Below are 12,676 nucleotides of genomic sequence, written 5' to 3' on the forward strand. Positions count from 1 at the left end.
TACTGTTAAATTCGATCTATTGTTTAACGAACCATGAGCGAGATCAATCTGTACCAGCATGGCAAAAGGAGAATTTATGAAAGGGGAATCGGGATTGGAAATATAATTGCATTCCTCAAATGTATCAAACAATCTTCTCTTTTGGTAATAGAGACAATTGGAGTTAACAGTGAAATAAAGTAAACACGATACCAGACACCTAAAGCCAAAGCAACATTGGATTCCAGAAATACCGTTTTTCATTGTAATCGGGTTAAACTCTAAAGCCCTTGCTGTTCCTCTTTCCTCTAGCCTTCTCAAACTTCCTTCCCTTGGACCGCACATAAGGTTTGGTGTGGCTGTGTGGTACACCAGGAGCTGGACCGAAGTGCTTCACTGCTTCACGGGAATTCTTTGGACCTCTGAGGAGAACCTGCATGGGTGGCCAAAAGAAGTTTTACTTAATAACTTGAGAAAAGAGATTAAATTTAACAGTGATACCATTGTGTGGTACAGATCAATTTAGCAGATTTTAAATTGAAACTACTCGGCGGTATAAAGAACTCATACCACGTTCTGACCCAATGGTGCTCTCAAAGCAAGTTGATCGAATGTCAAGCACTCTCCTCCTGCCTTCTCAATCCTGGCCCTTGCAGTCTCAGTGAACCTCAGTGCTGTAACCTTCAATTGAGGAACCTCATAGACCCTAATATCATCGGTCACGGTCCCCACAACCACAGCAATCTTGCTGTCCTGTATAAGATCGAAGCCTTTTTAGAACGAAAAAGAACATTAAAAATACAGATATCTAAAGAGCAGGTAACTTAAGAGTGAAAAGGAAATGACGATTCAGACTAACTAACCTTTCCTTGCATATACTTGATCAACCTTGAGAGAGAAAGTGGTGCCTTGTTGACTTTGCTCATGAACAAACGTTTGAGAATGACTGCATTGAACTTGCTTCCAGTTCTCCTGACAAGAAAACGGTATAGCTGACCAAGAACAAACCAGGAACCCAATCAGCCTACACATTCATACGTTTACATGCATAATTAAAAAGACCCTTATTTACAGAAAAATAAGGGCGATTTCATGAACCCCGGTAAACAAAATCTGGTTAACAAACTCAAACGAACAAATTTGAAAAATAGGAGCTTGTTCCCTCAGAATATTTAGAAAACTATAATCATGAAATAATCAGGATTAGCATGGTTCAAAAGCATCACAGGGAACATTTTCTCCATAGTTGAACAACATTAAAACAGGAAGCTACAACATTTGGGATACAAAACCAAACAAAGTTGCTTTTTCGATGTTTTGATCACAAAACAATTGAAAAACAACACCAACATTGCACGGTTTACGCCATCCAAACAATCACAGCATAACACAAGAACAAAAGGTAGCAATTTACACCAATAACAGATACATTGTTTTTGTTTTTGGTTAATCAGATTTAACGAACCGAAGTTGCGAAAGGCTCAGATAGATGTGGAATTATTTGTATTCCTTGACCACAAAAGGTCTCGTAATGAGCTGGGATACACATATATCGTCATTGCAGAAACAACAACACCCCCAAAACTATTAAAACCCAGAAATGAAAATTGGATATAAACAAAACGGAATCAACAAAATTCAAACTTTCATTTGCTGCAACCAATTCATATCGAGATACAAAATCCGATAAATACAAATACGTAGACATTTACAAAGACGCGAAATTATATACCTTGACGAGAAGCTTGAGATAGATGTCATCGGACTTGGGCGCAGTGCGCTTCGTCTTCTTGCTCTTACCTCCTGCGACGAGATCGATCCCCTGTTTCGCACCACACCCAATGTTATTCACATATCAATACAGGTGCTAATACAAATAAAGAGAGAGAGAGAGATACCATTGTTGCTGCTGGTGCTGAAGCTCGGTTGCTCGGGACGCCGCTGACTGAATGCTAGGGTTTTGACAAGCTTTATAACTTTACCATTGATGATGCTGGTGCCGGACCTGCCGGGCGGGTCTGTTGTTACATGCTTCTGCTTTTGGCCCAATTTATGTACAAATATAGGCCCAAAATAGCCCATTATCGAGAGTGGCCCAATGAGATTTGTCGCCAAGGGTCAGTGTAGTTTTTTTTTTGGTGGCCTTAATGTTATGCAACACTCAATGCGCTACGGGTGTTTTAGATGTTAGATTTGATTTTCACAACTAGTTGATCTTTTACTTTTAATTTTAACCATTCATTTTCCATACCACTCAATGTTGGAGAACCTACTCGTTCGGCTAGGTGAAACTATTGTTATCCATCTTGTAGCTTGGAATGTATCCCTTACTCTTTGTGGCGTTTGAAATGTGGGTGATGGATAATGGCATTAAAAAAAAAAAAGGTCGTACCCAGTGCACAAGGCTCCCGCTTTACGCAGGGTTTGGGAGAGGTAAATGTCGGCTAGCCTTACCCCCCATTTATGGAGAGGCTGTTCCCAAAAAACTAATCGGCTCCGATCATGGGATGACATTGTAAAACAGACTCAAAATAGTGATTAGCGTCGTATTAACTAACTTGTTAGTACTCGGGGTTGATCGAAACCAAGTTCGTTATCGATGGGAAGATCAACAAATCAAAAAACAAGAATTTCGTCGTCATCTCCTCCGCTCATACAAACCCGACATTTCTTCTTTGGTCCTTTCGTTCTTCGTTTTTTCCCTCTTCTCGTGCTATTTGCAGTAACACTCTTGTACATGAACATTAATTTAAAGAAGCGAAGGCTAATGAGGAAACCAGAGAAGTTGATTCTGAAATGCTGTGATGAAACATAATATACAAATGCTCAACAAAAAACAAACCAAAACGAGCAAATCTTGACCAAAAAGTAGTCTAAACCGAAAACCTCTTCCCTGAACAAGCAATAACACATGCAGTTACGATTTACATTCGTGTAATAAAATTATCTGACAGTCTTCAATGTGATCCAACGCTTGAACTCTCGGATTAAGACGGGCGCTTCTCCCTTGTCAAGCTCCTCTAAAACGGAATCCAAACTCTAGCACCTGTCAAACTTGTTGTATTTCCCTAATTGAGCTGTGAGAAATCTCCAAATAATCAGTTCTTTCGGGTTTTAGGAGTCTGCCCAAAGACGCACAACATAAGGACATCATGAATTCATGATTAAATATCACATACGAATATTATCAAAACAAATATCAATGGCGACACAAATACCTTTTTAAGATTTGACTTTGAACCACTCGGGGATGCTTTATGATCAACTGGTTTCAATATCTCAAAGGAACACACTAGAGCTTCATCAACGCTCAACAGAGCACCGGCATTATCAAACTCCCCGCCATAGTTTGGAGCTGAAAATATTGTGACTAATCTTCGTTTTGCAAAAAACTCATAGCCATCCTCCACCACCTACATTGTCGCAGTGTCACTTACATAATTATTAATCAGGACAAGTAGGATTAAGTGACTATGAAAGATAATTCAGCAAATAGTGGAAACTATCTGCACAAAGGACGCCTAGATGTGCCAGGGAATGAAAAAAGTGAGACGGGGTGGGAAGGCCTATTTTGGCTACACACATATGACATACAATTAGGTCATTTGTTACTTGGATTCAATTTCGTCAAATAAAAATAGGATTACCTGATGACCCCGGCAAACGAGATCAAGTTCATTCTTATCTAAAAAGTCAATAACTCTATCGGCTCCAAAAGTACAGGAAACACCTCGATCACTCTCTGCCCAGCCTTCAACCCTAGCATCAGGATCCGACCAAAGCAGATCGCATAAAAGACCATTATCTGGAATGTCAGTTGGCCTTGAAATTTCCTTTATTTGGTCCAAGTTTTCCAACTCTGGTGAGAGCCCGCCATGCATACAAAGTATCTTCCCATCAATAAGTGCAGCCACAGGCAAACAATTAAAGCACTCGGTAAATATTTTCCAAAGCCTAACATTAAACCTCCTTTTGCACTCGTCATAGAACCCATATATTCGATTAATCTTTGCATCTTCATGGTTTCCCCTCAAAAGGAAAACTTTGTCAGGATATTTTATTTTGTAGGCCAGAAGCAAACAGATTGTCTCCAAACTTTGCTTTCCTCGATCTACATAATCTCCTAGAAACAGGTAGTTTGCAGAAGGAGGGTAACCACCGTATTCAAACACCCTTAGTAAGTCTTGGTATTGTCCATGTATATCACCTGTAAGACGCCTGCAATATTAGGAAGACCAAGGACATAAAGAAATATAAGGAGATAATTGTACTAATGTTTGCTTTCAAGTTCATTTCCCTGTGTTTCATGCAAGCTACATTAGCATATCTTGGACTGTGCCATGATGTACGATAACAGGACCACGAAACTGATCCGAAGGACACAAACTCAATGATATCGAGTACTCAAAATGCAGCAAAATAAACCGGCATTGCAAAACACAATAATTATGTTAGCTGATTAAGAAAAAAGTACGTGATTATGTTATTCTTATAGCCAGCGAAATAAACCGGTCATTATGAAAAACAATAACCATTTCGTTGGCTTTCATTGTCATTATTGACCAGAAAATGAACACTATTTAGCAGAAATTGAATGAACAAAATGGCATACAATGCCAACACCTCGACACATCTCCATCACTCAAACAGATTCCGAATTGATCTAATGAACATAGCATCGGAAATATCCTATTTTCCTCAAAATTCATACAGAATTTTGCATAAGTTATTTATCCATTACAGAACATGAAAAACCAAAAATTCACACACTCCAATTTATTCGAATTATCATAAGAAAAGATATGGAGCACTTGGAGCTAACGGAAGACTTGGCATAAAACCATGCGCAATGGCGTTCTAGGATTCATGTAGTCAACCCCACTTAGTGGGATAAGGCTTGGTTGTTGTTGTTGTATCATTTCCATTTTCCACCAACATTCTTATTCAATACCAAATATTTACATAATCCACAAGCAAACACCAAAAATAAATGATCTTTTAAATTGGACAATTCAAATCACCATAATTTCCATAAAAAAAGGCTGTGAGAGAGGATGAGAAAGCTGACCGCATATGCGAACCGGAGCTCGGACCTCGAGAAGATTAGGCTGAGCGAGGAAGATTTGGCGGGCGTTGACGCAGAGCTGCCGGATCTCCGCCTCCGATAGCTGCACTTGCTTCCCTCCTTTGCCTTCCAACAACCTCCTGATTATATCATCCAACACACCCTTATCCATCATCCCCTCCATTGTCATCATCATCATCTTTTCTGCTCGAAAGAACCCAGATTGAAATTGTCCAAATTTCTGAAGAACCAGACGAATTGGAGAAATGGGTTGCTCTGGAATCCAGAGATTTGAATCAAGAACCCAACTTTTTGAATTGAATAATAAGAAAGATCAACTGGGTCAACAAAGAAAGGCTGAGAAATTCAATTTATTAGCTGCAAAATTTGACAAAACAAAAACAGATAACAGAAAAAGAAAAAAAATGGTGCGATTTGAGTTTTGGATATGGGAGAAGCAACAGAAGGAAATTGAGGGTGAAAGCGAATGATTGATTGGGATAAGATGGCTTAGAAAATTGGGATTTGCCTTGAATGTTTCTTTATCTCTACATTTTTCTCGCAGCGCCATGTAATTTCAATTTTGTTGAAACCTTCAAAGTTGACGACCAAGTGGGGGCGCATGATAGAAACGTGGAACACGTGGATTCATGTTTTTGGTCCTCTGTCAGTGCTCCTCATCCGTGAGAGTAGAATTTTTTCACCGTCTGAAAACGACCGGTATAATAAGTGTTATAATACAATTAGTTAAATAATTGAAAATAAAAAAAATTTAATTACTTATATTATAATACTTAATGCGTCAGATCCTGATTCTGACACTGTGCAAAATTTCATCCTCTCACGCGTCAGGACTGAATAAAACATTCTTCGTACAACAAAAATATATTTATAATTTTATACTCACTTCACAGTTTAACGTTAACTCACATGCAGACATTATAGAATATTATACTAAAAACATAAGGTGACAAAAAATTTATCGAGAATCTCACTTTTAATAAAATACCCTTATAGTTTCTCGATCAAAAAATATTTATCTTTTAGATGACAATCTTTTAAAAAGCAAAATGCTAAAGTGGAGGTGATGAAACAATAGATATCACCAATAATTGTATTGGGTTAAATTGCTACCTATTGCAATTAGTGGGCGTCCTTGGGTTTGAGTAAGGATGCAACTTGGCTGCTGAAAACTCCTGCAGACACCCAATTACATTTAAACACATGTTCAATTTGTGTTTATACTTTTAACTCACATGCAGACATTATAGAATATTATACTAAAAACATGAGGTAACAAAAAATCTATCGAGAATCTCATTTTTAATAAAATACCCTTATAGTTTCTCGATCAAAAAATATTTATCTTTTATATGACAATTTTTTAAAAAGCAAAATGCTAAAGTGGAGGTGATGAAACAATAGATATCACCAATAATTGTATTGGGTTAAATTGCTAACTATTGCAATTAGTGGGCGTCCTTGGGTTTGAGTAAGGATGCAACTTGGCTGCTGAAAACTCCTGCAGACACCCAATTACATTTAAACACATGTTCAATTTGTTTTTATACTTTTAATTATTTAGACACATGTTCAAATATAATTGGATATTAACAGGAGTGGCTGTTAAACTTCCAGCAGCCAATTAGTATTGTTTGAGTAATTACTTGGCCATATGCCATGGATGGTGAAGTATGGTAATGGTTGGTGATTGGGTCTATTTTATTCTTCTAAGACCAACTCTAACCTTGGAGTAAAACCTATAATTTCCCTTCTATTCCCCCCCCCATTAAAACCTATAATTTCCCTTCTATTCCCCCCCCCCCATTCGATTCCAACCCGAGTTCTAACCAGAAAAAATGCCAGATTCCGACCAGGAAATAGCCTAAAGAAACGTGTGGGGCCCACTAGTGAGAGTGGAAATGGGCGCTTGAACGCCAGACGCAAAGGTTGGACGCGAGCAACGCGCCAAGGGCAGGCAACGACATGGCCCCACCCACAAGGTCATGTTGGCCACTTGCATCAACATGTAACAACTACTTTTTTGATTGAACGGCTTGAATCAATTGAGTTGTTGGTTGATCCAACGGTCTACATTCAATTTTTTTTTTTAGTTTTATATTTATATATTTATTGAATCCAACAGCTGAGATCGAATATAATCAAATCTAACGGCAAAAAAAATATCTAACAACTAAAATTGCATAAGCGAGATTCGGCATGGTGCTCATATTGCATAAGCGAGTTTGCAAATTCAGCTTCTTCGTTGTTCATTTCTGCATCCGCAGTTGCAAGGCTTGCTTGGTATTGTGCCGTCTGCATTGCCAAGCTACGCCTTCTTCTATCACCCATTGGTGAGATATTGATGATTTTGAGGAAACAAAAACTGTAACAACCCGTCCCGATTTTATCGGAACAAGGGGGTATTTTCGTGAAATTTCACTTTGGGCTAGATCTTCTTCTTTTAAAATTGGTTTTTGGGTCTTAATTGATGAGCCCAAGGGGCCCACCCCCTATTTTGTCCCCCGGTTCCCTTTCCATTTTCTTTTATTTTTCTGAAAAGTCTTTCTCTCTCTTCTCTCTTCTCCCTCACTATCCCTTAGGGGTGGGTTCAAAAAATCGAAAACCGAAAAAAACCGAAAACTGAACCTGACCGAGGCTGAAAAAAATCGAACTGAAACTGTCAAACCGAACGTATATATATATATATATATATATATATATATAATTATTTTTTTCAATATTTATAAATAGTCATACAATCATAACAAAACAGAATCCGTTGCCAAGTCGGTTTTAGTGAAACTTTTCAAGTTGGAGCGCTTGGGTTCGAATCCTATGCCTCCAGGATCTTGGAGAATTATTTTAATTTTGTTGAGAAATCAACAAAACCCTTTAACCCTAGCCACTAGTAGCAGCCACACATTTTCTATGTTTCATTCCCTTATTCTCTCTCTCGTTCACTAAGACTGACTTCTCTTCAGTCTGAAACCCTAAACAGATCGATCGATCCATTCCCTTCCCTTTCCCTTATCCCTGTCCTCTGTACTCTCACTCTGGACCATCTCCTTCCCAGCTCCGTAGTTCTTCCGCTTTGTCTTCTTCATGCCAATGCCATCTCACTCTCAGTCTCTCACCCCTGTGACCCGTGACCCGCGCGCGACCTATGACTTCCTCTCACCATTTCGAGTCTCGAGTCTCGACCCACAAATTCCCTCATTTGCAAGGTTAGTCTATCACCTAGTTACCCCCGTAATGCGTTTTGCAGATTTCTTTTTTTCAATTTCATTGGTTCTGATCTGTAGCTTTTCAATTTCATGGATTTATTGGTAAAGAAGTAGCATGAAAGTTTAGATCTTGAAAGGTTTTCATATTATATAAATGGCAAAGAAATATATTCAAAGGTCTTCCATGTTTTTTTTTTTGGTATTAACGGGTGATTTTTTTCTTTTGGGGTTTGGTGTTTTTGATGGTGTCTAAGTTGGGTTGCTGTTAAAATCTGAGAAATGAGAATTACGATGTGATTCAGGACTAGTTTGAAGTGTGGATTTGCGGTTACTTTGGGACGAAAAACCGCGAAAAGTATGAGTTTCTGATTGACTTTGCGAATGCAGGAGCAAATTGGATATATGGAGTGTTGGGAGGATGGTAGAATGGAGACCTTGCAAGTTGTGGCTATAAGGGCACCTCACTGGTACATTCCAACTTATTTTGCTTCCATTGCATTTGGCTGTGATTGATGGGAATAGAATTAGGATTGAGGTGAGGTTACTATATAGTTTTTTGATATTCGGAGTCAGTTCCCTTAATTAACTATCATTGCAGACAATTGCATTGGTTTTCTGCAGCTCTGCCATCAAAGAGTAATGGATTCATTCGAGTGGATTGCTATGAGGGCCTTAATCAGATGAGAAGAGATGTGAGTGATCAAAGCAACTTTGTGATTGCTTGTATATATGCTCAATTTTATATTGCCAAGTTGCTAAGCCTGAAAATTTATTTATGTGGAGTGCATTTATGTGATGGTGTTGGTATTGCCCATCTTTTAAATGCAACCCTGGTTCTGCCAAAGTTTGAGGTGGTTCAACCATATTCGTGTTTTACATATCATATACCCGTGAAGTCTGGAATATAAATATGTTCTTATAATTATGTTAATGGCATCAGAAAACTTAATTATAAATATGTTCTTATAATATTGTGAGGACCATATGGAGTCATTATGGTAGCTAATGGTTTCATGACAATATATATATATATATATATATATATATATATATATATATATATGTTCTGTATCCGTAGTCTTTGATCCTTATAATATTGTGAGGACCATATGGAGTCATTATCTGTTATCTGTAATCCTTATTTTTTGATGCTGATATCTTTTCAAAAGTTCATATATACTCAATATTTTAAAGTTGTTTTTTCAGTTCGGTTTATTATGTGCATCCGTAGCTTTTGCATGTGCATCCTACCTTTGCTTATTATATGTTTTGTATCTTAATTAGATGAAGTCAAGTGCATCAAAGGCCTCGAGCTCAAGCTCAAACTCAACGAGATCATCAAATTTGGACTTTGTGCATCCTACCTTGAAGGTTTATTTGACTTGTGTGATGTTTATTTTAAATTTGGACTTTGGAAGATTTGATTGATGATTCTAGTTGAACTTTAAATGTTTATTTTCATTGTCTTTGATTCTAGTTGGAATTCTTATGTTATGATTGTGTTGGAAATGTTGAGTTTTCTTTATAAAATAAATTAGAGTTACAGTGGAATAAGAGGGATGGCGGAGATGGCTGATTCGCTATGGCTTCTGAACAAGAAGATTGAAAGGGTGGCATGGGTGGGTGGGGGTTGGCTGGTTGGGGAAGTTGAAAAGTTTCTGGGGTTGAGTTTATTTATTTAATCATGTTTAAATTAGTTTTAAAAATTAAAAAAGATATATTAATTAACAAGTTTACTAGGGTTAGAAGATGGGACATATGACAACTAATAAGGTGTATGGTGAGTATACACCAGTTAATGTGGGTGAGCAAAAATGCACCCAAACAGAAATAGCAAATAAAAGAAAGAAACAATAAAATAAAGTATAAAATAACAAAGAAAACAGAAAATAAAAGAAAAGACAAGGAAACGGACACACCTGAGATTCGAAGTGGTGACCTGGTGCAAGGAGAATATGCGCTAGAAAAATAATGAAAAAGAAAGCACCAATTCACTGCTTTGGAGACTCGAACCCGTGGCCTGAAGGAAACGAGGAGCGCTGATGCTAATGCGAAGCTCCACCCGTGTAGTGTTCACGTGACAAAACCTTAACAGCTCCTAGTATAAATTAAGTTTTAGCATTCCATTTCTCCCTTGCTTTCTAGCATTTTCACCTTGAGCCCATAGCCGTGAGGGTTCTCTCCATCTTGCTCTCAAACCTTAGCCTATCTAAACTTCAATTCTCTACCATCATCACAAAATCAAAACTACGGCGGACCTCTCGAATCAAAAATGACCCCAACCATCAGATTGTACTGCCGCCATGGAAATGTCGACACTTCCGAGGCTCAGAAATTCGAAATCCCAGCAATCATAAAGGTAATTGTTCTTCCCCGTATATCTGATTTTCGTGAGCGTTCTTCAAAGTGTAGGTCAGAAAGAAAACAAGGAAAAATTATCTCATGCATGTGTGCTATCTGTGCAGGAGTCCTGGATCTGTGAAACCAGTGACGGAACCAGGAATTGACAGGAGGATAGGCGAAGTTAAAAGAGTGCAAGGTTCAAAAGAATAGTAACAACCAAATCCTTTATATAGTAATGTCTTTCATAATTTATCAATACAAACAAATTACAATTATTGCCGACGAGGTTTCATATCATGAAAACGCCGCATAATAGGCTCATTATCAATAAAAGCAAATACATCTCTCTCAATGTAAACAAGCATGCTATCACTCAACTATTGATCTCCCATTTTGTTACACAATGGTGTTTTCACAATTTTCATAGCAGAAAAAGCTCTCTCCACCGAAGCGGTTGCAACTGGTAACATCAAAGCCAATGTAAGAAGCTTATACACTAACATATAGCTTGCATACCTCCCGATCTTCACCAACTCCTTTGCAAGATCACCAATTCATCTTAATGATGAAAACTCACTATGCATCTTCATATCGTGAATGTAATTGTCAAGTTGAATTGGAAGATTCATGAGGTCCATACAATCAAAATCTTGAGAATAAAGTTGGGCTAGACGAACACTTTTTGCTTTGTCAAAATATGCAAAATTATTCACTGGACTCAAACATGCCATACAAAGAAGCAATTCGGTGTTTACCTCATTGAAGCTATCATTCAATTCCTTTAATTGTGTATCAAGGACTTGAAAATAGAGGTCCATATGATAGTAATGGAAGTTTATGAGTCTTAGAGCTTTACGTCTTGATTTTCCGGGTACAAAACGCAAATCCTCCATGTTAGGAACAACAATATCATGCTCTTGACAAAACTTTTGTACATCATCAAGCAAGTCTCCAAAGTCATCATCTCTCAAGGATTGTAGTCTTTGCTTGCATACTTCCACTAACGCCATCGCATTCACAATATCTTGATCTTTCTTTTGTAATGTTTGTGATAACTCATTTGTAATTTCCAATATGAATCTCATAAAAAAAAGGTGAAACACAAAATCAAAAGTTTGTATGTCATGGAATAACTTACTTACTTCACCAAAATTGTCTTGGTTGGTATCATCCTTAATCCATTCAAGCACCACCACCACAGCTTCAAACATGACAATAATACTAACTATAATACCATAATGTGAGTTCCAACGTGTATCACAAGGATGCATGAGACTAATCTCTTGATTTAACCCTCTACCCGTTTCAAGATCACCAATATCAAGAGCTTTCTTAATTTGTTCTAGTTGTTTCTCTCTAAATGCATCACGACGCTTACACGATGATCCAATAATATTGACCAAAATACTAGCATTGTTGAAGAAAATGGCGACACCCTCAATTCCCTTTGCAACGGCTACAAGAGCTAGTTGAAGTTGGTGTGCAAAACAATGAACATAAAATGCTTGAGGATACTTGTTCAAAATATTTGCTTTAAGGCCATTTTGTTCTCCTTTCATATTACTAGCTCCATCATAGCCCTGTTCCCGTAACTTAGACATACTCAAATTTGTTGAAGCAAATAATCTCTCAATGGTCTCTTCAAGCAAGCTACTAGTTGTAGAGGAGACATGTTGCACACCCAAAAACCTTTTAATTACTTTTCGTTCCTTGTTCACATAACGCAATACCACCGCCATTTTCTCTTTAGTTGAAGAATCACATGATCTATCAACCAAAAGAAAAAAAAATGTACCTTCTATATCTTTAGTAATTGCACCAATAGTTTCAATGGCACATGCACGGACAAGATCTTTTTGAATATCGGAAGAAGTATACTTGAGATTCTTGAACATGTGTGCGCGAAGCACCAGCGAATCGACACTCGAGAGATTGCCAGAGAGATCGAGAATCCTCCATACCAACCGTCAAAGGTAGCAAATCTTCAGACATAGTAGAATTAATCCAAATCATCAAGATTTGATCTCGCTTACACTAGATTTCATAAGCAACGTTGAGAACT

General features: G+C 37.8%; 3 protein-coding genes, 2 long non-coding RNA genes and 2 other non-coding genes across 11 annotated transcripts; 2 read left to right on the forward strand and 5 right to left on the reverse strand.

Moving 5' to 3' along the window:
• Window positions 1-94: 94 nt before the first annotated feature.
• LOC103450890 (large ribosomal subunit protein eL18y-like) lies at window positions 95-2,035 on the reverse strand. The gene is made up of 5 exons (XM_008390293.4): window positions 1,878-2,035; window positions 1,712-1,801; window positions 843-971; window positions 550-732; window positions 95-412 (listed from the first exon to the last, which is right to left on the reverse strand). The coding sequence occupies exons 1-5, from the start codon at window positions 1,878-1,880 to the stop codon at window positions 254-256; spliced, it is 564 nt and encodes a 187-aa protein (XP_008388515.1). The 5' UTR covers window positions 1,881-2,035; the 3' UTR covers window positions 95-253.
• On the reverse strand, window positions 1,136-1,212 carry LOC114820302 (small nucleolar RNA snoR53Y). Its single transcript, XR_003767793.1, has one exon. It is a non-coding gene; the product is annotated as a small nucleolar RNA snoR53Y (small nucleolar RNA).
• LOC114820298 (small nucleolar RNA snoR69Y) lies at window positions 1,453-1,548 on the reverse strand. The gene has a single exon (XR_003767788.1). It is a non-coding gene; the product is annotated as a small nucleolar RNA snoR69Y (small nucleolar RNA).
• A 709-nt stretch (window positions 2,036-2,744) lies between the features above and the next one.
• On the reverse strand, window positions 2,745-5,664 carry LOC103450891 (serine/threonine-protein phosphatase PP1). Of its 3 annotated transcripts, none has more exons than XM_008390294.4 (4): window positions 5,048-5,664; window positions 3,627-4,186; window positions 3,198-3,392; window positions 2,745-3,101 (listed from the first exon to the last, which is right to left on the reverse strand). In XM_008390294.4, exons 1-4 carry the CDS (start codon window positions 5,241-5,243, stop codon window positions 3,078-3,080), a joined length of 975 nt encoding a protein of 324 aa, XP_008388516.1. In that variant the 5' UTR covers window positions 5,244-5,664; the 3' UTR covers window positions 2,745-3,077. The 3 variants fall into 3 exon arrangements, with proteins under 3 accessions (XP_008388516.1, XP_008388518.1, XP_008388519.1); XM_008390296.4 differs by having other exon boundaries at window positions 2,745-3,056; window positions 5,048-5,641; XM_008390297.4 differs by having other exon boundaries at window positions 3,627-4,197; window positions 5,048-5,614.
• A 2,179-nt stretch (window positions 5,665-7,843) lies between these two features.
• On the forward strand, window positions 7,844-9,780 carry LOC114820054 (uncharacterized). 3 transcript variants are annotated; one of them, XR_011574188.1, is made up of 4 exons: window positions 7,844-8,271; window positions 8,659-8,738; window positions 8,870-8,963; window positions 9,556-9,780. It is a non-coding gene; the product is annotated as an uncharacterized lncRNA (long non-coding RNA). The 3 variants fall into 3 exon arrangements; XR_003767355.2 differs by having other exon boundaries at window positions 7,875-8,271; window positions 8,659-8,806; window positions 8,893-8,963; XR_003767354.2 differs by having other exon boundaries at window positions 7,961-8,271; window positions 8,659-8,806.
• A 117-nt stretch (window positions 9,781-9,897) lies between these two features.
• LOC139190146 (uncharacterized) lies at window positions 9,898-10,889 on the forward strand. Its single transcript, XR_011574189.1, has 2 exons — window positions 9,898-10,630; window positions 10,737-10,889. It is a non-coding gene; the product is annotated as an uncharacterized lncRNA (long non-coding RNA).
• A 279-nt stretch (window positions 10,890-11,168) lies between these two features.
• On the reverse strand, window positions 11,169-12,509 carry LOC139189918 (uncharacterized). Its single transcript, XM_070809186.1, has one exon. The coding sequence runs from the start codon at window positions 12,507-12,509 to the stop codon at window positions 11,169-11,171; it is 1,341 nt and encodes a 446-aa protein (XP_070665287.1).
• Between the last annotated feature and the right edge of the window lie 167 nt (window positions 12,510-12,676).

This window comes from Malus domestica, chromosome 12, assembly GCF_042453785.1.
Source record: "Malus domestica chromosome 12, GDT2T_hap1".
Lineage (NCBI taxonomy): Eukaryota > Viridiplantae > Streptophyta > Magnoliopsida > Rosales > Rosaceae > Malus > Malus domestica.